Source organism: Hyperoodon ampullatus (assembly GCF_949752795.1).
Source record: "Hyperoodon ampullatus genome assembly, chromosome: 5".
NCBI lineage: Eukaryota > Metazoa > Chordata > Mammalia > Artiodactyla > Ziphiidae > Hyperoodon > Hyperoodon ampullatus.
Window position 1 is genome coordinate 67,698,455 of NC_136918.1, and position 26,588 is coordinate 67,725,042.

Genomic DNA, 26,588 nt, shown 5'->3' on the forward strand with positions numbered 1-26,588 from the left:
GTGGGGGGGTTTTCACACGCCACCGACGTCTACACTGCATGTCTTCTAGGAAGTAGTACTCACTGGGGAGAAAGAAAGTTTCTGGGAGGAGAGAGCGTTACACATTATCTGTCCTTGAGGAGAATGTGATAAAGACAACGTTCACAATCCATCAGATGTTAGCAAATACATAGAACACTGGGAGAATACGGAAGCAGCTCCACTTATGAATAAGAAGGATTCAAAAGCCTTTTAACAAGGTCATGTGTTCATTAAGTCCAAGGTGACATTACTATGCAGGTGTCCACTAACTTCATCCCTTAGTGACTGGGAGGGACAATGACGTTTTTACTCTGATGCAACTTTCCCCCATATTTGTGTGTTTTTGTTTTTGTTTTGCGGTACGCCGGCCTCTCGCTGCTGTGGCCTCTCCCGTTGTGGAGCACAGGCTCCGGATGCGCAGGCCCAGCGGCCATGGCTCACGGGCCCAGCCGCTCCGCGGCATGCGGGATCTTCCCGGACCGGGGCACAAACCCGTGTCCCCTGCATCGGCAGGCAGACTCTCAACCACTGCGCCACCAGGGAAGCCCCCCCCACCCCATATTTGTTGAAGTTTGAAAGTAGAGGGAACTTTTTACATTGTTACATTACAACTTACCACATTGTTAATAGTGGCTACTCTAAAAGGTGAGATTATTACATTTTCCACTTTCTCCATTTCTGTACCCATTTTTTAAAAAATAGGGAGTTGTATTACATTTGTGAATATTTTTAGAAAGCAGATTTATTTCATACTTTAGTCTTCAACTGTTCATGAACCTAGAGATTAGTTTCTCACTTGAAAAGGGAAAAAGCATAAAACAGCTTTATTGTAATGATGAAATTGAAATAAAATTTAACTTTACCGTGTTGATACGCAACAGATATAGATGATGCCTTGCAAGTGTGTTTTCTGAAACTGAACTGAACTAACCTGTCTGGTAACAAGTTTATTTTAACAAGCTTCCGACAGAAACTTGTGATGAATGTGGCCGTGTGGGCACACAGACTGCCCTTCTAGCTGGGGATTTCACTCCACAGCCCACAGACGGACTTCCCCTCATTGGGACACAGGTCAGGGCTGACTGCTAACAAAAACAGGCATTTTAGTAACGTTCAGAGCTATCAATGTAGTTGTAACACCAGACAGTTATCCTACACAGATCCAGTTCAAGCAGGGACTAAAGCTGACTTTGCTCTTCGTATTTCCACCTCCTTCAAACTGACGTTCTCAAAGTTGTATTATAAGTAACATTTGTTTCATAACATATTTAGTTTCTTTATCAGAAGTCCAGATAACATCTCATTCATAGAGTAAATAGCCTTCTTTTGAGAATCACTGTTATTCATTGCATTTGTAGAATATATATATTTTTATATATTTTTTTAAAAATTCAACTTTGGCAGGGGTATTGGGGCCCATCCCAGCCCCCTTGAGGTAATTCTGGCTAAGAAGACATGCATAGAAGAACGCTGAGGAGTTTCTGGAAGAGCTTTTCTCTCCTAATAAAAGGAACAGCCATGGCTGGCACCTTCCTTCCTCCCTTCTTCCTTTTCTAAAATGCAGGCAGACATTATGTCTGGAGCCTAAGGCACCTTCCTGCCGCCAGGAGGGAGAGGCTGAGAGGACTGCTGAGAGAGGTACCGGTACTGATATCCCTGAGCTGCTGAACGAACACAGGGGATGACCCCTCACCTCAGATTTCTGGTTATGTGAGAAAACGAAACCCTTATTTATCTAACACTTGTTTATCCTTACTTTAGAGCTGTTTTCTCTTACTTGCAACCAAAATAATTCCTAATTTATTTAGAATCCCATCTGTGTGTCATGGCAGTGAGACTAGAAATGGGCAATAAATGCAGATCCAGGCAGGCTGAGCGTTGGTACCAGGAGGGAGAGTAGCAGGGTGTCTGCCACAGGATGGAAGCTCAAGGGGAGTCAGCACGTAGGAAGCAGAATTTCTCTGCTAAACTGGAACCCTGATGTGTTATCAAGCAGGGGCTTCAGGGTAAAAAAAAAAAAAAAATTCTCATGGGCCTAATCACAGGCATAAGTTGCTAGAGTGAGAACAAAAGGAAAACGCACTTCATGATAAGATCCTGAATTTGAGTTCTCTTTAAGTTCTCCAGGACTTAGAGGAGGACTGGCAATAGATCATCAACTCTGGATAATTGGAAGAATGTAGGAGTTGACTGTTCCATTCATTAGTCAGGTCTAGTTCATGGCCCAGGATCTGATAACCCCCAACAAATTGTTTGTGGACTACTTAGCTACATTGTAATAATCATGGCTTAACAGTTTTCTTTTAAACAGTTCTAGTTTCTTATATTGTGTTTTGGACACGGTTGGTATTCAAGGATAAGGAAGATTATTTATGACATTTGTTACCCCACTGATTTTAGAGTTATTTTGTGCTCAGGATTCATTTGGTTGCAAGTGACAGGAACTCTACTCAGACCAGCTCAGGGGGGAAAAAAAAAGTAAAATGGTTGGGTTTTGTAACTGACTGACAGACAGATAGATGCAGTTCAAGAACAGCTGGATCCAAAGATTCAAATAATGTCATTCCTTCTGTCTCCCCATCTTCCCATTCTACTTTCTTCTGTATAGATTTCATTTCTCATGGACTATCTCCAATAGAGGCAGAGAGGGCTGCATGTAGCTCAAGACTCATATCACACCAGTGGTGGGGTGATGGATAGGATTTTTTTCTTATAGCTCTGGCACAAGGGACAAAGTCTGGGGAGGATTCTTCTTTTTTAATAAATTTATTTATTTATTTATTTTTGGCTGCGTTGGGTCTTTGTTGCTGCTCACGGGCTTTCTCTAGCTGCGAGAGCAGGAACTACTCTTCATTGCAGTGCACGGGCTTCTCATTGTGGTGGCTTCTCTTTGTTGCAGAGCACGGGCTCTAGGCACGCAGGTTTCAGTAGTTGTGGCTTGCAGCCTCAGTAGTTGTGGATCGCGGGCTCTAGAGTGCAGGCTCAGTAGCTGTGGTGCACAGGCTTAGTTGCTCCGCGGCATGTGGGATCTTCCTGGACCAGGGCTCGAACCCGTGTCCCCTGCATTGACAGGCAGATTCTTAACCACTGTGCCACCAGGGAAGTCCTGGGGAGGATTCTGATTGAAGTGACTTGGATTGTGGGCCTGTACTTGAACTAATTAGTGTGATCTAAGTGACAGAGGATGGAATGCTCAGCTTGGGTAGGCCTGGGTCACAAATCTATTCTTCTAGCACAAGTGGGAGTTTTCATTTATATTAGCATTAGGAGGGAAAACAAAAGCACAACTCATGAATTCACTCATTCTGTACTTAATTATGAATTGCCCTTGCTTCCATCTATTTCCTTTATCCTTTTTTTAGAGCTTTACTGATTCATAATTAACATACAATAAACTGCACATATTTAAAGGATACAGTTTGATAAGTTTTAACATGTATGCACCTATGAAACTAGCACCACAATCAAGATAAGGTATATTAAGTTGTCCTGTCTTCTTAGTCTCCTCCAATCGGAAACAGTTTCTCAGTCTTTGTTTTTCATGATGTTGACATATCTTAAACTTTTTATCTTATTTTATTTTATTTTTTGGCCATGCTGCACAGCATGTACGATCTTAGTTCCCCAACCAGGGATTGAACCTGTGCCCCCTGCAGTGAAAGCACGGAGTCTTAACCGCTGGACTGCCAGGGAAGTCCCTAACTTTTTATTTTTGAGTTAATTTTAGACTTACAGACAAGTTGCAAATGTAGTTTTTAAAGTGTCCGTATATCCTTTACCCAGCTTCTTCTCCTAATGTTAACATATTTGCATGACCATGGTATAATGATCAAGACCAGGAAACTGGGGCTTCCCTGGTGGCACAATGGTTGGGAATCTGCCTGCCAATGCAGGGGACACAGGTTCTAGCCCTGGTCCTAGAAGATCCCACGTGCCACAGAGCAGCTAAGCCCCTGAGACACAACTACTGAGCCTGTGCTCTAGAGCCCATGAGCCACAACTACTGAACCTGTGAGCCACAACAACTGAGCCCACATGCCTAGAGCCCATGCTCCGTAACAAAGAGAGGCCAACGCAATGAGAAGCCTGTGCACCGCAACAAAGAGGAGCCTCCGCTTGCCGCAACTAGAGGAAGCCCACGCGCAGCGACGAAGACCCAACACAGCCAGTAAATAAATAAAATCTATTAAAAAAAAGAAAACAGGAAATTAATGTGGGTATTAACTATTAACTAAAGCCCTTATTCAAGTTTCCCCATTCTTCCCACGACTGTTCTCTTTTTGTCCCAGGATCCCACATTGCTTTTGGCCTGCCTTCTCTAACTGTTCCTCAGTCTTTCCTTATAACCTTGACTTTTGAAAAGTACAGTAGAGTTATTATGCATATTGTCTGTCAATTTGAGTTTGTCTGAAGTTTTCTCTTTTTGGTAAGATTAACACAGAGTGATGCTGTGCCCTTCTCAGTGGATTGCATCCTGAGGGCCATCATGTTGCTATGTCTCATTACTGGTGATGTTAACTTTGATCACTTGGTTAATGATGTCCACTAGATTTCTCCATTGTAAATTTACTTTCAGACTGGAAAAATATCCTCTTTCTCATCATATTTCCACTTGAATTTTAGCAGACCTCGATGGCTTTTGCCTGCAGCAATTTTTCCTGTGGTGTTTGCCAAATGGTGATTTTCTTTTTCAGTCATTCCTACTCCATTTATGAGTTGGAATTCTACAGTATTGAAGAGTTAGTGCTTCTCTTCTATTTACTTAATTATTCGATTGTTTTATATCAGTATGGATATATCCAAAACATACAAAGAACTCATACAACTCAATATTAAAAATAAAAAACTTGATTTAAAAATGGGCAGAAGGGGGCTTCCCTGGTGGCGCAGTGGTTGGGAGTCCGCCTGCCGATGCAGGGGACACAGGTTCGTCCCCCTGTCTGGGAGGATCCCACATGCCGCGGAGCGGCTGGGCCCGTGAGCCATGGCCTCTGAGCCTGTGTGTCCGGAGCCTGTGCTCCGCAACAGGAGAGGCCACAGCAGTGAGAGGCCTGCGTACCGCGCAAAAAAAAAAAAAAAAAGGGCAGAAGATCTGAATAAACATTTTTTCCTAAGAAGGCATACAGATGACCAACAGGCACATGAAAAGATGTTCAACATCACTAATCCTCAGGGAAATGCAAATCAAAACAGCAATGAGATACCACCTCACACTGTCACTACGGCTATTATCAAAAAGGCAACAAATAAGTATTGGCAAGGATGTGGAGAAAAGGGAACACTTGGGCACTGTTGGTGGGAATGTAGATTGGTTCAGCCTCTATGGAAAACAGTATGGAGAATCCTCAAAAAATTAAAAATAGAACTACCATATGATCCAGCAATTCCACTCCTGGGTACTATCAGTAGAAAATGAAAACACTAATTTGAAAAGATACATGCGCCCCAATATTCATTGCAGCCTTACTTACAATAGTCAAGACATGGAAGCAACCTAAGTGCCCATCAATAGGTGAATGGATAGAGAAGATGTGGCATGTATATACAATGGAATATTAGCCATAAAAAGAATGAAACCTTGGCATTTGCAACAACATGGATGGACCTAGAGGATATTATGCTGAGTGAAATAAATCAGAGAAAGACAAATGCTGTATGGTTTCACTTACATGTGGAATCTAAAAAACAAAACAAATGAACACATATAACAAAATAGAAACAGAGAACAAACTGGTAGATGCCAGAGGGCAGAGGAAAGAAATAAGTGAGAGAGATTTAAGAGTTACAAACTGCCAGTTGCAAAATAAATGAGTCACAGGTATGAAATGTAAAGTGTGGGGAATATATCAATAACTATGTAATATTTTTAAAAAATGAAGTGAAAAATATTTTGCTGAGAAAATATTTTGAAAGTTATAATAACGTTTGAGAAAATTCAAAATATTCTGGAATATTCCAATGTGAACTAGGAACTGTTTCAGTAGGTAATTTTTTCCCCATGGTAACTCTCTTGTCAATTGCAAATGATTCTTCATAATCTAGGATCACTAGACTTATAAAAATAACACTGTCAATCATTTCTGACTGAGCAGAATATTCTTCAGCTGAATAATTTTATTTTTTAAATTTTTAAAAAATTTATTTATTGATTTATTGGCTGCATTGGGTCTTCATTGCTGCATGCGGGCTTTCTCTAATTGCGGCGAGCGGGGGCTACTCTTCATTGTGGTGCACGGGCTTCTCATTGCGGTGGCTTCTCTTGCTGCGGAGCAGGGGCTCTAGGCGCGTGGGCTCAGTAGTTGCGGCACACGGGCTCAGTAGTTGTGGTGCATGGGCTTTGTTGCTCTGCGGCATGTGGGATCTTCCTGGACCAGGGCTCGAACCCGTGTCCCCTACATTGGCAGGCAGATTCTTAACCACTGTGCCACCTGGGAATTCCCTGAATAATTTTAAATAATAGAAAGCTTCCCAGCTTTATGAAACATGGACTCTTGTCTTGTTGGAAATGTCATCAAATAAATTATTATTGGTAACAGGCCACTAACCTGGCACTACCTATTTTTGTCAATCTTACAACTGGACTGAGTAAACTTTGTGAACAAGAGCTCAGAAGTTGTGAGTGAATTTGAAGCTTATGACTCCCTAATAACTGCTAGGAACCAGAAGCATTGAACTTTAGTCAAGCAAAGTCTCACCACACATGTGAATTTCATGGTTTTGACAGCTACATAATTTTTGCCTAAAAGATTATCTTTCTAAATGCACACAGCAGGTTATCTTTATAAATGCACAACTCATTTTGATTGCTATAAAATGGATGTGGAATGAAAAACATAATGTCTCTTCAGTGTATGCCAGAATTGCTCGTAGAGAAAGAATGTTTTATTCGTTTTAGGAAAAATAACTTGACCCTGTGAGTAGGGAAGTCAGAAGCTTCTTAATAAGAAACGGCTAACCTGCTCTACATGGGAACGTGAATAGACGCTATTCCTGCTGGGAGAGGGCAATCAGAAGACAGGGTCCGTGAAATGAGGGAGGCAATGGTGAACAGTGGCCGTCTGCTTAAGCCGCCACAAGCTGGGACCCATCTCTGCCAACACTGTGCCACATAACAAACATCTTTTTGTTTTAAGAGTAATAGATCTCCAATTGTTCATGACAGGCAGTGGAGATTGGGACTTTTGTTTTTGACGCAATATAATTGGTAATTTGAATAAGAACATATCAGCTCCAGAGCAACTTTAATTCTGTTCTTCAGTGGTTCCTTTAAAATGTACTCCATGGGGAAAGTTCTTCCCCTGATCCTGCATGAATATGCCAGGAGGCTTGACTTTTCTGGTCGCTGCTGGGGAACACAACAAAGCCCTGAGGCTCCTTCAAATTGCAAAATACAGTCTCATTTCAGAAATTAGTCCCACTGTCTAAGCTTCTAACTTCACTTGAAACTGCAGCGACTCCCTCACGCTCAGCCAGGGAGGTAAGGCCAGCTACAGAAGGGTTGCTGACTCCTGGGGAAGGTACAAGGTTGGCTCATTTCTGAGTGCTTCCTCCCTGCCCCCCCATCCCAACTACTTCAGTCTCTCCTGTCTCTAGTCCCTCCTGCACTGGGGCAGAAGGTGGAGAAGAAAGTTCTCACTTGACTGATGCTCTGGGAGCCTGGATGGCATTCCCTGGGCCTGGGTGATGTTTGAAGCTGATTCTCTTCTCCTGAGGCTCTTTGTGCACTTTGGGGTTCTTTCACAGGTTCTCTGGAGTCTATCCTTGGGGACGTCTCACCTGAGTTTGCTTGGGCTGGTGGATATGCTCCCTTCAGCTCCTTGTTCACTCTTTCTGCAGCCTGTAGGGGGGCTGGGACACTTGCAGGGTTTCTCCACTGAAGCTTGCTTTCCCCTCTAGTTGGCTCATTTGGGCAGGGCCTTAGGGAAACCCACGCTGCTCATGTGATCCTTGGGGAGCACTCATGCTTCCCCAGCGCCCACCAGCTTGGGGGATGCAGGCCAGTCCCCATGCAGCAGCAATTCTCCTTCTTTCTGGGTGTCACCTCTTAGACTTCCCAGGTGTTTAGTAGATGCCAGTGCACTCAATCACTCCCACACAGGGCAGACATAGCCGAGCCCTACTCTCCAGGCTTCAGGTGAGGGGCAGACACTGGGGGAGGGACGCGGGACTGAAAGTGCCCCCCACAAGCCTTTCCAAAGGGAGTCCTCCTCACAGACCCTCTCCACAACCCTGCACACCTTCCCTGAAGGTGAGAGGGAGGTAAAGACTCCGAGCCCCCGTATTCCATAACTTCCCCAGAGTGGTCTACCTCACGGTTCACTTCAGTGTTTGATATCTTGTATCTGGAAGCTGCAACTGAAATGTCTAATACAAAAGCTATCTGAGGAGAAGTAATTTATTTGGCCTAGAGAGGAGGAAATTGGTCCAGTTCTAAGATTCGGACACAATACCGTACATATAGCAGTTGGCCACAGATAGATATAATTATGTAGCTTTCATAGCTATGTGAAGCTTAGTCCAGCTGTGAAAAAAAAAAGTTTTTCCTGGCCCTGAGATCTGAGAGAAGATTGTCACAGAGACATACGGATAATTATTATTATCATGATTCTTCGACAGGTGAAAAACACTATTAACCACACAATGACATATATTAGTCATTCCCTGGTCATGTGAAGTGGCCTTTGGATAGGGCATCAGGGACTTTAAGTGGGGGCTTGAATCTGTGATGCACTTGCTGTGTTACCTTGAGCGAGAGGCACCTCTCCTTTGGGTGCCTCTACGTTCATCCTGCTGAAAATGAGGAGGTGATCTCTGGGATGCACTCTCTGTCTAGTTTTCTGTGAGTCTGTGAAGCCCTGAACACTGTATAAGTGACAACTACAACCCTCGGAGGTCTCATTAGGAACGTACAGTGGGTTAAATAGTGGTTCCCCGCAAAGGTATGTCCACATCTTAGCCCCCGGAACCTGTGAACGTGACCTTATTGGCAAAGGGTCTTTGCAGATGTAGTTAAGAATCTTGGAGAGAAAAAAAAAAAGATCTTGAAATGAGATAATTCTGGACTACCCCGGTTGACGCTAAATCCAATGACAAGTGTCTTTATGTGAGACAGAAAAGGAGAAGGCCACATGAAGCAGAGGCTGAGATTGGAGTTATGCAGCCAGAGCTGATCTGGAAGATCAGGCAAGGAAGGTCTGGAGCCAGAGCTGAAAGAGATGAGGACAGATTTTTATCTGGGGCCTTCAGAGGGAGTGTAACTGCTAACAGCTTGATTTTAGACTTTGATCTCCAAAACTGCAAGAGAATAAATTTCTGGTTTCAATTCACCAAATTTGTGTTGATTTCTTACAGCAACCCTAAGAAAGCAATACAGAAGGTGTGGAAGAAAATGAAAGCATACAGCCTGGCATGAAGAGCACCTGCTTTGGGATTAGAGAACCACGCTGCATAGCCCTGAGGGAGCTCTTTCAACTTGCTGGCATTTAATTCTCTCCTTTGTAAAATTAGGATAAAAATAAAGACACTGTTTTTTTATACTTCATTTAAAAGTTTAAAAAATAATAACATTTATAGAATGGTTGTGAGGATTGAGATAATGAATTACTTAGTACAGTGCCTAGTTCATAGTAAATGATTAATGAAGGTTAGCCATTGTAATTAAGGTTATTGCATATGTGAGATGACAATTTCTTCCTCTTTCGGATGCTATCTCTAAAACTTGTTTGGTGTTTACTCATATATTGGTAGAAAAATCTCAAAAATGAGACAGGCTACAAGAAAAATCACACCATATGCTTCTGTCTCCAAATCTGCCTAAATGTTAAAAAAAAGGGTGAATTCTGGTTATTATGAATGTTAAGAGCATCCTCAAAAAGGAAAGAAAAGGCACTATATATTATCATCCACATAAACTATTTCAGGGCCTTATCATACACATGTATTCAGCATTTGCCCTCTGAATATACAGGATGACACGTACATTGTCATGTGCCAAGTAAGAGGGACTTGGTAACTAGAAAGACCCTAATCTTTCTCCTTTAAAAGAGTATGGGGCAGGGCTTCCCTGGTGGCGCAGTGGTTGAGAGTCCGCCTGCCGATGCAGGGGACATGGGTTTGTGCCCCGGTCCGGGAAGATCCCACATGCCACGGAGCTGCTGGGCCCGTGAGCCATGGCCGCTGAGCCTGCGCGTCCGGAGCCTGTGCTCCACAACAGGAGAGGCCACAACAGTGAGAGGCCCGCGTACTGCAAAAAAAAAAAAAAAAAAAAAAAAAAGAGTATGGGGCAGTGTCTCAGCAGAGGATTTAAACAACACAGGTGTTTTATTCCCCTGGCTCCAAAACTTAAAAGTTGAATGTTTCTTCTTTCTTTTTTTTATTGAAGTGTAGTTGATTGACAATGCTGTGCCCATCTCTGCTGTAGAGCAAAGTGACTCAGTTGTACACATATAGACATTCTTTTTTAATATTCTTTTCTATTGTGGTTTATCACAGGATATTGAATGTAGTTCCCCGTGCTATTCATTAGGACCTTGTTGTTTATCCATTCTAAATGCAATAGTTTGTATCTGCTAATCCCAAACTCCCAGTCCATCCCTCTCCCTCCCCCCTCCCCCTTGGCAACTACAAATCTGTTCTCTGTGTCTATGAGTCACACTTCAGATCTAGACTCCTTGTCCCAGTTTGCTGTACAATCACTCTAGACTACAATTTATCTGATATTATCATTTAAAAGTACTAGATCTGAGTGTTAGCTCACTTAGAAAAGCAACTTGAGTACAGGATGTATGTTCTTTGTATCTTTCATGTTGTGCATTTATTAGGCAAAAACCAAATACTGGTTTGATGAAATAGATTAGAGAATTATATGACTGTATCAAAATTAAAATTCTGTGAATGACATATAAGAAAAAATTCTTGAAATTCAACATGTTTGGATAATTAAAATAAATGTGATGATGACATAACAGTTACACAGAATGTTCTAGAAAATTGAATATTAAGTGCCTAAATTAAGAGATCTCCAAATTTATTTAAGGTTAAAGCCACCCATAAAACTGAACATTTAAAAAAACTTGCGGCATATGATCCAACAAATTCCACTTCTGGATATTTATTTGAAGGAAACAAAAAAACTACCTTGAAAAGGTATCTGCACCCCCTTGTTCATTGCAGGATTATTTACAATAGCCAAGACATGGAAGGAACCTAAGAGTTGACTGATGGATAAATGGATAAAGAAGTCATGGTATATATAAAAAGAAGGAAATCTTGCCATTTGTGATGACATGGATGGACCTTAACAGCATTATGCTAAGTGACAGAGAAAGACAAATACTGAAAGGTCTGTTATATGTGGAATCTATCCCCCCGCCAAAAAAAACACACCAAACTCATTGATACAGAGAACAGATTGGTGGTTGCCAGAGGCAGTGGCGTGGGGAGTGGTTGAAATGGGTGAAGGTTTCAAAAGGTACAAACTTCCAATTATAAAATAAGCAAGTCACTGGGGCTGTAATGTACAGCATGGTGACTATAGTTAATGATTCTGTATTATATATTTGAAAGTTGCTAAAAGAGTAGACCTTAAAAGTTCTAATCACAAGAAAAAAATTGTAACTGTGGCGATGGATGTTAACTAGACTTATTGTGGTGATCATTTTGCAGTATATACAAATATCAAATCATTATGTTGTACATCTGAAACAAATATGTTATGTGTCAACTATATCTTATTTAAAAAAAAGTTAGTGGCTCCCCACTCAAAAAAAAGTTAGCAGCAGACTTCCCTGGTGGCACAGTGGTTAAGAATCCACCTGCCAATGCAGGGGACATTGGTCCAGGGAGATCCCACATGCCGCAGAACAACTAAGCACCACAACTACTGAGCCTGCGCTCTAGAGCCCGCAAGCCACAACTACCGAGCCCATGCCTGCAACTACTGAAGCCCGTGTGCCTAGAGCCCATGCTCCGCAACAAGAGAAGCCAACACAATGAGAAGCCCGCGCACCACAATGAAGAGTAGCCCCCGCTCACCACAACTAGAGGAAGCCCATGCGCAGCAACGAAGACCCAACACAGCCAAAAAAAAAAAAAAAAAAAAAGCAGCATTTGAAATAAAATGATTCTTAAAAAAATAAATGAAATGATTCTTAATGATAGACAATAAGTGAAAGGGAAACTAGTTAGGAGGTAAACTACTGCTGAACAGAAGACATCCTTTTAGTTTTCCAAGCTGCATTCAGAGATACAGCTGAAAAGGACTGTGTGAAAATAAATTCTATGTAATATATTCTAATGTTTAAAACTGTGTAGTTTATATATTTTTAGGTACTAATGTCAAATTTGGGCTCAAACTCAGTTTATTTAAGGCAATGCCAACATGGTCAGTAGGCTTTTGTCTTCTGAAGATGAGGTTTTTCTAGATTGCTTCTAAGATCTCTTCCAATTCCAAATCCCTGAGTCTGTGAACTCTACTGCATCATGCTGAGTGCTTTTTTTTTTTCCAGATAAAATGACTTTCTCAGAACTGTTAGGTAAATCCTCCTAGCTCATTGTCCCTGACTCACTGCCACTGTAATCATGGCACCAGTTGTGGCTGTGCTTTCTTTGAAGTCCTAGAGATGAACCATGGGTGCCTTATAATTTGGAAAATCGCATGTTCTCTTTACTATAATTCTGTAAGGCTAATGTGATGGGAGACAACAGAGAGGTATTTAAACTCAGTAGCTATTCAAACCCCAAATCAGAAAGTGTTTTAGCTTGCCTACGGGGCACCTCTCTGTGACTGAGGCCTCCTGTTTTGGCTCTTGAGACAGAAGTAGAGAGTCTGACCTAAGCACCAAAGTTTGTCGTAAAATTCATGTTTTATTGCCTCCTCTTCGTATCACCTGTTAATAACTACAAAAAATTTCTCATCTTTTATCCTTTTCCTGTATTCTATCAAAAGGAGATTGGTGCAAGTATATAGGCAGAGACCCAAAGCAGCTGATCTTTCTCCCTCCTCACTTTTTTTTTGGGTGGCTGAGCACCTTAGCACCTCAGACTTTTAAGCTTATGGATTTTAGGTATGTACTTCTACATCTGAGTGTTACTCTTGTCTAGTCTTTCCAGGCCAACATTATCTTCTGGAGAGTGCATGAATCACAGTCCACAAACCCACGTATGCCAAGAGTTGACTGTTATTGCTGAGGCTGCCATTGTTTTTGTAGGCTTCCGTAGCTCTCTGCCACTTCCTCATCATGCTGGGTTATAGAAATCTTTGGTAGAGTTGGGAATCCATGGGCCTCTAAGCCAGTCTCCCTGTAGGAACAGATGTAGCCCTTCCTTTTAGGTGTCATAGCTTCCCTCCACTAGATCCGATTAATCTCTATTTGGGGGATTCTCTCTTTTTACTTCTCCCAAACATTCAGCCTCTTCCCTTCAATGTTATTTATCTCAGTGGATTGAGGGGATTGAGGATTTTTGGAAAACAAATGCCAGTTAAGTCTAGTGAAAGGTACTTCTGCTTTCTTGCTACATACATAACTCTTTAGGTAAGGAAGTGCAGAGAGGAAAACACACGTGGGAAAAATGATAGCTCAAAGCATTATTCAGCAATATTCATGCATTCTAGAGGCAATTACACTTAAAATTACAAAAAATATTAAGACTTTATCTTATTTTTAGAGAAATTTTAGGTTCACAGCAAAATTGAGGGGAAGGTACAGAGATTTCCCATATATTTCCTGCCCTACTCCCCATGCATAGTCTCCCACATTATCAACATCCTCCACTAGAGTGATACCTTTGTTACAAGTGATGCATCTATATGGACACATCATAATCACTCAAAGTCCATTGTTAACATCCTCCTTATACTTTTTTAAAAAAGAATATTTTATAGAAGTATACTGCATTTATTGCTATGGAAAGATTCACAACATATTGTTTTGACAGCAAGTTAAAAAACTGTTTATCAGGATGACTACAATGTTTAAATAGAAAACCTATGTGCATAATAAAATCTAAATGGATATATGCCACCGTGTAACAGTGGATACCTTGGATATCACTGGAATCCACACATCATAAGCAAACTCTTCAGCAGCTGAATTGGTGAAGACATCTGAGATGGACTCAGGACTCACTGATATTACTTTTATTCTGTTTAATATTTTTCTGTAATTTACTGTATAAGAAACTAAGACCTGAAAGTACTAGCAATACACAGTATAGAGAGGCTCATAGCTTTATTTAGCACAGCTGTAAATGACTTCTAACTACATTTTAGGGAGGGAAGCTGTGATGAGAGTGTCTTGCCATACAGCTGGATAAAGTTTCTGAAGAAAAAGAAACTGCGAAGGGGCTACTGAACTGTTTGCTTTCTAATTCTAAGGGTTAAGAAGGTGAAATAGGGACTTGGAGGAGAAATTGAACTGGAAGTTAGGACTTCTTTGCAACAGTCATTGCCTGGCAATAATTTCATAACGTGGAAAGAGGGGGCAGAGGTGGGAGGAAGAATAGGGAGAGACAGAGGGAGATGGTCCTAAATGAGTCCTAAGGTCCCAACAGCCCACAGTGATAGGTCTCCTTAAGTACAAGAGAGTTCTCAATAATCAGAAGCCCTCTCTTCCTATGCTGAACCAGTGTCTCCAGATACCGTAAACAAAAGGAAACCCGGGCTTAGGGGAGGACGGCGCTTGCCCACTGAGGTGCGTGTGCGCTCAGGAAGCCTCAGGGAACCTATTAAGTCACAATGCAAGATGCTGCGCTTTAAAGTCTAGAATCAGGACGTGCCAGCTTGGCCCCAGGTTAAAAAAAAAAAATAGCCCTATGAAACCTTTTTGTAAATATCGTCTGCCTCCGCCAGGCCCCGCCTTTCCCGGGACGCCATCCCGCGGCCCCAAGAGGGACTCCAGGCCAGGGTCACTGCTGCCAGAAGTGCCCCCGTACACTGAAGCGCCTCCTGCGGCGCGCCTCTGGAGCTCCGGAGCGGCAGCCCGCACCTAGTGCGCAGGCACAGAAAGCTCGCTGCGGGCCTCGTGCCAAGTCCTAGCGATCACGCCCCCGCCTCGGCCCCAGGGGTCGGCGGTTTACTTTCGAACAGCGGCCCAGCGCTCTTCCTATTGGCTGATGCTACGCAGTTGAAGGTTGCCGGGAGACTGCGCCTGCGTCTTGAGGCTCTCAAGCCCCGCCTCATCTCGGAGCCCGAAGGCCCTCAGGGCGGAGGAGGGAGGGAGGGAATCCGAGCATTTCTCAGCGTCAGCCCGCAGGCTGTGGAGCTCTGTTTCTGCTGCTGGAGTTGCCTCTTTTTACCGTCCCCACGGTGAGTTTATAAAGAGCTTCTCTTCGGTCCGAGAAGGCGGCTCTGGGTCCCTCTTCTTTCCCTGTAGCGCAGGCTGGTGTACTGCATGTGTTTGGGGCTTGGTGATGGAGACGGCTGGCTTGGGTCCCGCGTCTTGGGTCCCTCTTGTCCCAGGTGGAGAGTTTGGGGGACCTCGTTTTCCTCCCGCCAATAAGGAACTGCATTTCCGTGAGGGAGAAGGCCCTCTGTGGTGGGGAGGCGGAGAGGAGCTGGACTCCGCCGAGCTGGGCGGCTTCGCGGCGGCTCGGAAAGGAGGGCGCCTAGGCGCGTTGGGAGAGAGGCCCGGGAGGATTTGTCGTAAACCTTCGGGAAGGGGAAGGGCAAGGGCACTGATGTTTCGAGCCCCTTCTCTGGGAGGCGTTCTCATTGGACTTAACCGCGTAGGTGTAGTTATGCCCGTTTTACAGATGTGAAACGTCAGTTCTGAGGGGCACTAGGTAAAACTGACCCAGGGTCTCTCAACATTTAAATGGCATAATTGAGAGATGAACAGACGTATTAATGGGTAAAACCTAAATCAAGATTTATAATTTTAAGCTGGCAAAATATTTCACTCTCATGGGTGCTTCTTGTCTTCCAGTTAACTTTCAGCTGTCTAAAATGACCGTGAATGTTTGCTCCGTCATCACGATTGTTGGCTAATATTTTCAAGAGCTCATAAGATACTTGACACTATAAAAAGAGGTCCTCTGTGGCAATTAATTTGGTCACAGACTTGGGATTTTCAAGGTACAGGTGATACCGCTCCTGCTGCACCACAGCTGTTGATATTTGTCGCTACTTTTAAAAAAACACAGTGACCCTTAGAGAAGGTAAACGTCAAAGACAGTGAAATTACCACGATATCATTCCCTATGATATCGTACTTAACATACGTTTTGAGAATATAAGTCTAGAACATTAAGATAAAATTATTTTTATTTTAGAATAAAAATAAAAGAATCTGAAAAAGTTGAAGACATATATTCAGTCTCCAAACCAGAAGGTCAACAAAGTGGTAAGTTCTGGGAGACTAAGTAAATACCAAAGAAATTTTCAGTAAATCTTTACTGAGTGTATGATTTAAAATGTAAGGGGAAAGTTTTAAATCTTTTGAAAAAAGGTGTGTATGTTGGTGGTGTATAAAATTCAAACCATATAGCAGGATCATAAAGTGAAAAGTAAACAACTCCCTTATCTGACCTATATCTTAAAGTTAGTCACTGTTAACTCTTGTTTACCCTTCTAGAAATCTTACAAGGATGTGTGCATCTTAATACAGACACACACATTTAACACATACAGATCTGCAAGTTGAATTTATTAAGTTATCTGGATACCTTTTTACCATGTATTTTCATATTGATCTGCATTCCATTTTAATGACCAAGTAGCTATCCTTTAAAGTAAGGTACTATAGTTTATTCTGGCAAGACGAAATTTTGGTTTTAGGTGATGTTAGTTTTATTTATTTATTTTTTAAAATAAATAAATAAATTTATTTATTTATTTTTGGCTGCACTGGGTCTTCATTGCTGCGTGCGGGCTTTTCTCTAGTTGTGTCGAGCGGGGGCTACTCTTCGTTGCAGTGTGTGGGCTTCTCACTGCGGTGGCTCCTCTTGTTGCTGAGCATGGGCTCTAGGTGGGCGGGCTTCAGTAGTTATGCCATGCAGCCTCAGTAGTTGTGGCTCGCAGGCTCTAGAGCGCAGGCTCAGTAGTTGTGGCTCACGGGCTTAGTTGCTCCACGGCATGTGGAATCTTCCTGGACCAGGGCTCAAACCCGTCTCCCCTGCATTGACAGGTGGATTCTCAACCTCTGCGCCACCAGGGAAGTCCAGTGATGTTAGTTTTAACATTTCTTTTCAGCAAACATATTGCTGAATTTTTCCCACCAAATATATATGTATTTTTCACTTTCAAAAATATTTTTAAAAAAGCAAAGAAAATCTTAGCTGCTCATATCAGTTCCTGGTTAAATTGCATTAATAGTTTCCTTTTTGGTTTGGGGAAACAGGTTGATGTCAAAATGCAGGAAAACAGTGCAAATGGGCAGAGTTAAAATCAGGTCTGACCGTAGGATTTTTTTTGAAAGAATTAGGTGATCCTTCATTATTTTTGTACATTTGTATGTACAAAAGTATTTTTAAAATCTTGCCCCATATTTATAGATGGCACAAATGTAGTATTTCTAAAGTAAGTCTTGAATTGCATAAAATGTGCTTTTTATCAGGTAGGGCCACAAAGATGTGAGACCCAGCCTGGGAAGTGGCAGCTCTTGAATTTTCCTAGACTTACAGCTGACTCACTCTAAGTCCTAGAGCAAGTCATCTAACTATAATGTGGCAAATTTCTCTTCAGAGGGTGTAAAATGTAATGAATGTTCTATAACCATTCATGTTTAGAGATGAAAGGCAATAATGCATTAGGGAATTAAAACTTAAAAAATAGTTTACACAGGAGAATGGGTAATGATATTTTTGGTACTGCCCAGTTCTCCATCATCTGCTGTCAGTGCTGACCATCCATAATATGCTGGTTAGACATTATGGAGGCTCCATAGGAAATCGGCCCTCTGGAGAAAGACTGCATAAAAAGTTTAGAAATTCAGTAATGTGTTTGTTTTTGACACTTAAGCACAAGAAATTTGTGAAATAATTTATACGTAGATGATTTAGCTTCAGGTTTATTTCCGAGAAGATTTCTTTCTTACGTTCATATTTCTTGGTGACTTTTAAAAGGGAAGCAGGAAATCTTGAACTAAGTTATCAATTTGTACTTGGGCTTTTAGTACCCACTGGAGGAAAATAACATTTTACATGGGTTATTTTAATTTAATTTTTTTGTTTTTTAAAATTATAGGGCCTCCCTTGTGGCGCAGTGGTTGAGAGTCCGCCTGCCGATGCAGGGGGCGCGGGTTCATGCCCCGGTCCGGGAAGATCCCACATGCCTTGGAGCGGCTGGGCCCGTGAGCCACGGCCGCTGAGCCTGCGCGTCCGGAGCCTGTGCTCCGCAACGGGAGAGGCCACAACAGTGAGAGGCCCGCGTACCGCAAAAAAAAAAAAAAAAAAAAATTATACATTAATATAAATCAGTTCTAAAATTAATTTGACGGGAAAGGCTGGTTAATAGGCAAGACACTTAAACATTTTAAAAGTTTTTTATTGTTTTGAAGCATACATAAAATTTACCATTTTAACCATTTTTAAGTGTGTAGTCAGTGGCATTAAGTACATTCCACATTGTTGTGCAACCATCACCATCTGTCTTCAGAACTTTTTCATGTTTCCAAAGTGAAACTGTGCACTCATTAAACAATAACTCTCCAGTGCCCCCGTAACCCCTGGCTTGTTTATTTAAAAAGCCAGCTCTTGGGTTTATCAACTCTAACAATTTTCTGTATTCTAATTCATGGTTTTCTTCATGCATTAGAATTGTTTTCTTCTGCTTTTCCTAGGTTCATTTTCTTGTCTCTTTTTTTTAGATAAATCCTTTTTATATTACTTCTTTTGTTTGTTAATGAAAGTATATGGCTTCAGCTCTGCCCTGTAGAACTTTTTTTTAACCCTGTAGATTTTGCTAAAGAGTATTTTTATTATTTCACATGGATAAATTACATCTTGGCTGGGTATAGAATTCTTAGGTCATATCGTTTTCCTTCCAGATCCTTGTGGATATTGATTGCTACATGTCTTTTAGCATTCCTAGTTGCTTTGGAGATGTTCTGGTTACCTGCTGCTGTGTAACAAACGTCTGATGGTTTGGATGGCTGCATGTCCAAGATGGCTTTTTCACTCACATGTCTGGCACCTCATTGCTTCTCCTTTTGGCCTCTCTCATCAGCAGAGTAGCCTAGACTTTTCACGTAGCGAAGAGGCAGCAATCTGCTAGGCTAGCTAAGGGCTATACCCAGAACTGTCATAGTGTCACTTGTACTGTATCAGATTGGTCACAGCAGTCACATGTCCTGTCCAGATCTTTTTTTAAAAAAATTATTTATTTATTTATTTGGCTGCATGGGGTCTTAGTAGTTGCGGCACGCGGGATCTTCGTCACGGCATGCGGGCTTCTCTCTAGTTGTGGTACAGGCTCCAGAGCACACAGGCTTAGTTGCCTCGCAGCATGTGGGATCTTATTTCCCTGACCAGGGATCAAATCCACCTCCTGTGCATTGGAAGGCAGATTCTTAACCACTGGACCACCAGGGAAGCCCCAAGCCCAGTTTTTTTTGAGGAGAGAATAGATTTCATCTCTTGATAGGAGAATACCAGCAAAGTCACATCACAGAACAACATGTGGGAGTTAATTGTTGTGGCCATCTTTGGAAATTATAGTCTCCCAGAGAATTCTGTATTTTGTTTTCCTTTTTTGGGTATGTTACTTTTCTTCCTGGATGCATGTGGGATTGTCTTTATTTATTTAAAATTTTAATATTTTTAATTGTATGTTAATAGTTGAAAGTAAAACAGAACTTAGGCTTATAATGAAAAACAGCAGCCTCCTGCCCTCACTCTCCCCACTCTTGATTCCTGCTCTCCAGAAGCAGTCCCGTCATTTCTTTTAAATATTTCTTTTGGTATTGCTTCTCTATTCATAAATAATTTGCTTTTAATGTGACTTCTTGATTTTTCACTTTTAGGCACGTATTGACTTCTTATAAGAGAAGATTAAGGTAAGTTCTTAAACTGTGTTTCCTTCCCTTATTCCCTCCTCCCAACATAATTTTGTCAGTTTCTTAGTTTGGGCTGTTATAACAAAAATACCATAGACTAGGTGGCTTAAACAACAGTCATTTATTTTTTTGTAGTTTTGGAGGCTGGGAAGTCCAGGATCAGGATGCTGGCAAAGTTGGGTTCTGGCGAAGGCTCTCTTCCTGTTTTGCAGGTGGCCATCTTCCTGCTGTGTCTTCACATGGCCGAGAGCAGAGAAAGGGAGGCAGCAAGCCCTGTATCTCTTCTTCCTATAAGGGCCTAATCTCATTCATGAGGGCTTTACTCTGATGACCTAGTTACCTCCCAAAGGCTCTACCTCATTAATACATTAAGGGTTACGATTTCAACTTACGAGTTTGGGGAGACACATTCAATCCTTAACAGTCATGCTTTTTGGTAAAATCAATATTTAATATTTAAGATATTATAACTGATAGGACAATTGAGCTATATAATGTGCTGTAGTATGTCCTCTTTTCATGATTCCATCACTTTTCCCTAAATTTAGTTTTCTCATTACCTCTCAATATGTTCAGACACGTGAGATATTCTGTCAGTTCCATTTATTTACTTAAAAGCATTCCTTCTGGATTTCTGTCTTCTTCCTCCAGACTACTATCTCTCTAGGCTTGCTGCACAGTTATCCAGGACTTCATTTCATAGTTATCCTGGTGAGAATTATTGTTTTTCTTTTCTTCCTGCAGCAGCTTCTTTAGAAAGGGTGGGTGATGGGTGGTTCAGTTTTGAGACGTCTTGTGTTAGACTATCTTTAGACTACCTTCAAAATTTATTTACTTTGTCTGGGTATAGAATTTTAGGTTGGAAGCCATGTTTTCCCGAGAATATTGAAGAATTGCTTTATTGTCTTCTAGTTTCCAGTGTTGTTACATACACACAGCATAGCTAAATCCAAGATGCTCTCACCAGAAAATATTCATAGGAAAAATTTTTTGCTCCTTTATTCCCTCAGGAGTCTAGGCTGGTTATGGAAAATTTCTGATGCATAAAATTTCATACTTGTTTCTGTAAAGAACTAGCCCCTAAGCATGATAGCCACCTTTATCTTCTGTTTCTCAGGCAGCAACCAGAGTTAGAAAGTTCCTGGCCTTATTACATAGTTATTTTCAACCACGCTTACTTCTGTTAGCCAGTTCTGACTTAAATATTTGTTGCCTAAAATCAGTTTTTCATAAATCAGCTGGAAGAGGGTAGTCTTAGATTTGATTTCTGTATCTTCAAGTTATCTACACGTTTCTGATTAAATTTTGTTAAAAATTTTATGTGCTATGGAAGTAACTTTTGAGACAAGGATATTTGCTTCCACTTTATGTAAGTTTAAGGGATGATATTTTCTTTACAATATTGTTATTGAATATCTTCATTCTAAATAAAGTTGAGCTTTTGGGTCCTTAAATGAGTTCCCAGGGAAAATGATTTCTAACTTTTTGACAAATATAGGACTTTGGAGGGAAAGGTTGGGTTCTGTTTTAGGGTTGATTTTCGGTACTTACATTAAATAACTCTAATATTAAATCTAAATTGAATATATATATCCAATGCTCAAATTTTATTCCTTTGCAAAGTGCTATTCTGTTTATTCTGTCATTATGAATTCTGACATCACTGAAATAAACTGAGAAACGTTTGTTTTTCTTGGGTGGTTTTTCTATTTCAGAGCTCTCTGTAGGTAAAGGGTAGTCATAAAGGCTTCCCAACATGTAGGCACTTAAATTTATCTGCAGTGATGTCATCTTCTGTTGTCCAGTTACTTTTGTTTCCTGGAATGCCTCACAGTTCAGGCTTATTAGTCTCTCACATCTTGGCTCATTACGTTTCTTAATATTGTCAGTCTGAATGGAGTATTTTCTATTTTCTGACGGACTCTTGATAAAAGCTTTTCCTAAGCAGAGATTTTGCTATTTAAAAAAAAAAGAAAAAAACAAACCCCAAAAAACTAAGGTCTGGCATTTTATTAACATTGGTCTCTTAAGGGGCAGTGTTTATTCAACCAACATTGAGTGAATGCCTACTGTGTGTCAACTTCTGTGCTTAGACACAATTCCTGCCCTTATTGTAGGCCTATATTCTAATGTATTGAAAAATGTTACAAAATTCTTTATTTTTTTGACTGCGCCACGCAGCTTGTGGGATCTTAGTTCCCTGACCAGGCATCGAACCCAAGCCCCGGTAGTGAAAGTGCTGAGTCCTAACCACTGGACCTGCAGGAATTCTGACAAAATTCTTTTAAATAAAATCCATCTGGGTTTCCCTGGTGGCGCAGTGGTTGAGAGTCCGCCTGCCGATGCAGGGGACACAGGTTCGTGCCCCGGTCCGGGAAGATCCCACATGCCACGGAGCGGCTGGGCCCATGAGCCATGGCTGCTGAGCCTGCGCGTCCTGAGCCTGCGCGTCCTGAGCCTGTGCTCCGCAACAGGAGAGGCCACAACAGTGAGGCGCCCGCGTACCGAAAAAAAAAAAAAAAATCCAAGTGCTTGCTATAAAGTAGAAGTGCAGTGTTCAGTGAGATTAGGGGACCTAATCTGGGGGAGGAGGTGGGACTCAGGTTGAGACTTGAAGAATGAATGAATTTGGTTTTGCAAATGGTGAAGATGAGGCACACAAGAGCTATAAAAAGTCTGAAGAGGTTTTTGTTTCTTAAAAGTACAATTAGTTATTTGTAGATACTTCTAACAGTTTTTATAGAGGAGGATTTCGTAAGCTTTAGATTTTGCATGAATGGCACGTGGAAGGCTTGTTGGAAATATCAGTAATAGCTTGCCAAGACGTCAAGTTACTTGTGTCAGAGAGGGTCTCTGAACTGTTGCTGGATTTCTTTCATGAACGAAAGATGACTAATGCTGTTCTTTACCACTAATGCTCTAGTGGTCCGAAATTCATAATTACCACAATCAACACTTCATCTTTCAAACTTTTTTATCACAAGGACTAATTCAGAAATATTACTCCCTTCCAAATCTTCAAATTAACATTACTTGATACTACTACACTGTGCTGATTCAGGGCTTTAGGCATACACACTAATACTCCAATTCAAGAAGCTTGAAATTTATAGAACAGTTAGAAATTTAATAACTTACTTTAGAAACTGTGGTTGAGCCAACTGGAAGTGTGAATTGAAGAATGTAATTTTGTTAAGAATTAACTTTTTATTTCATAGAAATATTCAGTCTTACCTATTCATGATTTGTGTATAGTTTTGATTTTAGCATCTTAGATTGTAAAAAGTTGCACAGACTAGTTATAGTCATTAAATAGACTTCAACAGAACACCCCAAAGTAAATAAGCTCTTAATGGTGATCAATTATTCAGTGTTAGGAATTGCATTATATAGAAAGCTAATTTTAAAAATCTTACTCTTTTAAGTGACGAGTACAGTATATTAACAATTTGGAGGTTAACACCTAAAACTTTACATAATAATGTGCATCTGTCTTTGTTATATGTAGAATTAAAATACTTTTTTCTCTTGACAGGAAATGCACAATTTTGAGGATGAGTTAACATGTCCTATTTGTTACAGTATTTTTGAAGATCCTCGTGTACTACCGTGCTCTCATACATTTTGTAGAAATTGCTTGGAAAATGTTCTACAGGCATCTGGTAACTTTTATATATGGAGACCTTTACGCATTCCACTCAAGTGCCCTAACTGCAGAAGTATTATTGAAATTGCTCCAACTGGTATTGAGTCTTTACCTGTTAATTTTGCGTTAAGGGCTATTATTGAAAAGTACCAGCAAGAAGACCATCCAGATATTGTCACCTGCCCTGAACATTACAGGCAGCCGTTAAATGTTTACTGTCTCCTGGATAAAAAATTAGTTTGTGGTCATTGCCTTACCATAGGTCAACATCATGGTCATCCTATAGATGACCTTCAAAGTGCCTATATGAAAGAAAAGGACACGCCTGAAAAACTGCTTGAACAGTTAACTGACACACACTGGACAGATCTTACTCGTCTTATTGAAAAGCTGGAAGAACAAAAATCTCATTCAGAGAAAATGGTCCAAGGTGATAAGGAAGTTGTTCTCCAGTATTTTAAGGAGCTTAGTGATACATTAGAACAGAAAAAAAATTTTTTCCTAACTGCTCTTTGTGATGTTGGCAATCTGATTAATCTAGAATATACTCCACAAATTGAAAGAATGAAAGAAATAAGAGAGCAGCAGCTTGAGTTAGTGACACTGACAACATCTTTACAAGAAGAGCCTCCACTTAAATTTCTTGAAAAAGTTGATGATGTCCGCCAACGTGTGCAGGTCTTGAAACAAAGACCACTCCCTGAGGTCCAACCTGTTGAAATTTATCCTCAAGTAAGCCAAGTACTGAAAGAAGAATGGAGCAGAACAGAAATTGGACAGATTAAGGAACTTCTCATTCCTGAAATGAAAATTTCTCCAAAAAGGATGCCATGTTCCTGGCCTGATGAGGAAAAAGAAGTTGGATTTTTTAAGATTCTAAACATTGTTATAGTTACACTAATTTCAGTGGTGCTGATGCTGATCCTCTTTTTTAACCAACACATAATGACCTTTTTAAATGAAATCACTTCAATATGTTTTTCTGAAGCCTCTCTATCTGTTTACCAAAGTTTATATAAGAATGTGCACGATTTAAAGAATATACTGTGTCACACTTTATATTTACTGAAGGAATTCATGTGGAAAATAATTTGTTGAAAATTCAAATCTGAATTGTTTAAGTAGGCTTATTCTGTACAGCAGAGACTAATGACCATTGCTAAATGGAACAATAGGGGTACCATGGATAAATAAAATAGCAAGCTAAAGTTTATTAGAGTTGCAACAAATATAAATAATCCCTTTCATGCTTCTGTTGAATAGAAAATGTGTCATCAAAAGTTAGAAATGAGACAGAATGTCTCTCGTTTTCTGAAAACCAGAACAAAATCCAGTAATTACTTGATTTTGAGTATTATCCCATTTTTATTGGTTTGAGAGGTTGACTTAATATCACTGTGATATTTAAATATTCTTGTACCAATATTATCTTTTAGCATTATATACTACAGTGGTTGGCTCTGCAGTTCTTTGTGTATACGTAGCTTTTAATTAAAAGATGGCAAAATTCCAAAAGGTATAAGCTTGACACTTTTGAATGGACAAATAAGGATGGTGAGAAGAGGTTTTAAATTCAAGTAGCAAAGTCTCATAGTGAGAGTGGACTGCTTACATTAAAGATGTGTTTGATCTTATGTACCTGATCCAGACATTAATGTGTTTTAGGTAGATTTAAGAGCTCTAAAATGTTTATATCAGCATTCACTCCTAATAAAACTATTGCTTTGGGAAACCTAAAGTGCCATTAGGGACCAAACAGTAACATTCCCTAGTACTTATTATTCTATGGTTTGTGTAAATTTATTTTTGGATTGTATTTAACTTTTGTGTAGTCTTAGTCATGTCAGTCAAATCAGTTCTTGGCTAAAAACTCTAAAACATGTTACTAGAATGGAATATTATTGATATATCCCTCCCTCATATTGTCTTAGATTTTCTGTTGAACTTTCTCTTATGCTAATGCCAAAGTACCAATAATTCGATCTTACTTTCTTGAATTGTGTTATAAAGGGAGCCTACTTAGTTATTAAGTCAAATCCCTTTGATTTAGTTTCCTTTTTATTAACAGGGACTGAACCGTGGTGCTTGTGGTAGGACTCTTAGCCCTTTTGTCCTTGTAACCCTAAGTACAAGCTCACTCACTTTCCAGAAATTCCAAATTGGCTGTAGCTCTTGGATCACATATTTAGGAGCCTTACTTTAGTTCACAGATTTTCCAGGTCAGATTAGGTCCTATAGCTGTGACTGTACTCAGGGCACTAGTTCTAAAATACTCCTTAGTGTCTTATCTACTGAGAACAACTCTGAACACTAAGGTGGCTGGCTGTATTGTCAATTTATGGTCAGAATCAGAATAGCATGACTGTTGTGTGGGCAAAGAACATCTGGAGGTGGAGGAGGTATATATTCAGCTTACCAGCTAACTTTAGACTGAAGTTGCATCGACTTGATTAAATAGTTACAACACAAAAATGCCACATACTTTTTGGAATACGTATAAATATTAGTAAGCACTGAAATGTTAGGTATTATGTGTCAAAATTGTAATCTCATATTTCTCATGTGTATTAATCCTCACTTTTGTAGATTAGGAAACAGACACAAAAGTAAATTGCCCAAGGCCATGTATCTAGTAATATGAGAGACTCCATGTATTCTTTTCAGAGTTCATCTGTCGTGCTACATTTTTAAAGGATTTAAGCCAAGATTTTTAAATCTAATATATGTCTATGAATCACAGCTAAAAACTGAAGCATTTTAAGTTTGACCTTAATATTTTTTGTAACTTGCCAGTTTTTAGTAGAACTTTACTGTTGGATACATTTTATGTGGTGTGCATGACTATAGTCAAATATACAAATAACTGAGTCTTATACATGCTCTTCTCCTTTTTGTGTTTTTATCAGGAGGATGAGACTGTAAAATTTAAA

At 40.5% G+C, this 26,588-nt stretch overlaps 1 protein-coding gene across 1 annotated transcript; it reads left to right on the forward strand.

Moving 5' to 3' along the window:
• Positions 1–23,550: 23,550 nt before the first annotated feature.
• On the forward strand, positions 23,551–24,756 carry TRIM59 (tripartite motif containing 59; the record flags this gene model as incomplete). The annotated part of the gene is made up of 1 exon (XM_079705232.1): positions 23,551–24,756. One exon carries the CDS (start codon positions 23,551–23,553, stop codon positions 24,754–24,756), a length of 1,206 nt encoding a protein of 401 aa, XP_079561358.1.
• Between the last annotated feature and the right edge of the window lie 1,832 nt (positions 24,757–26,588).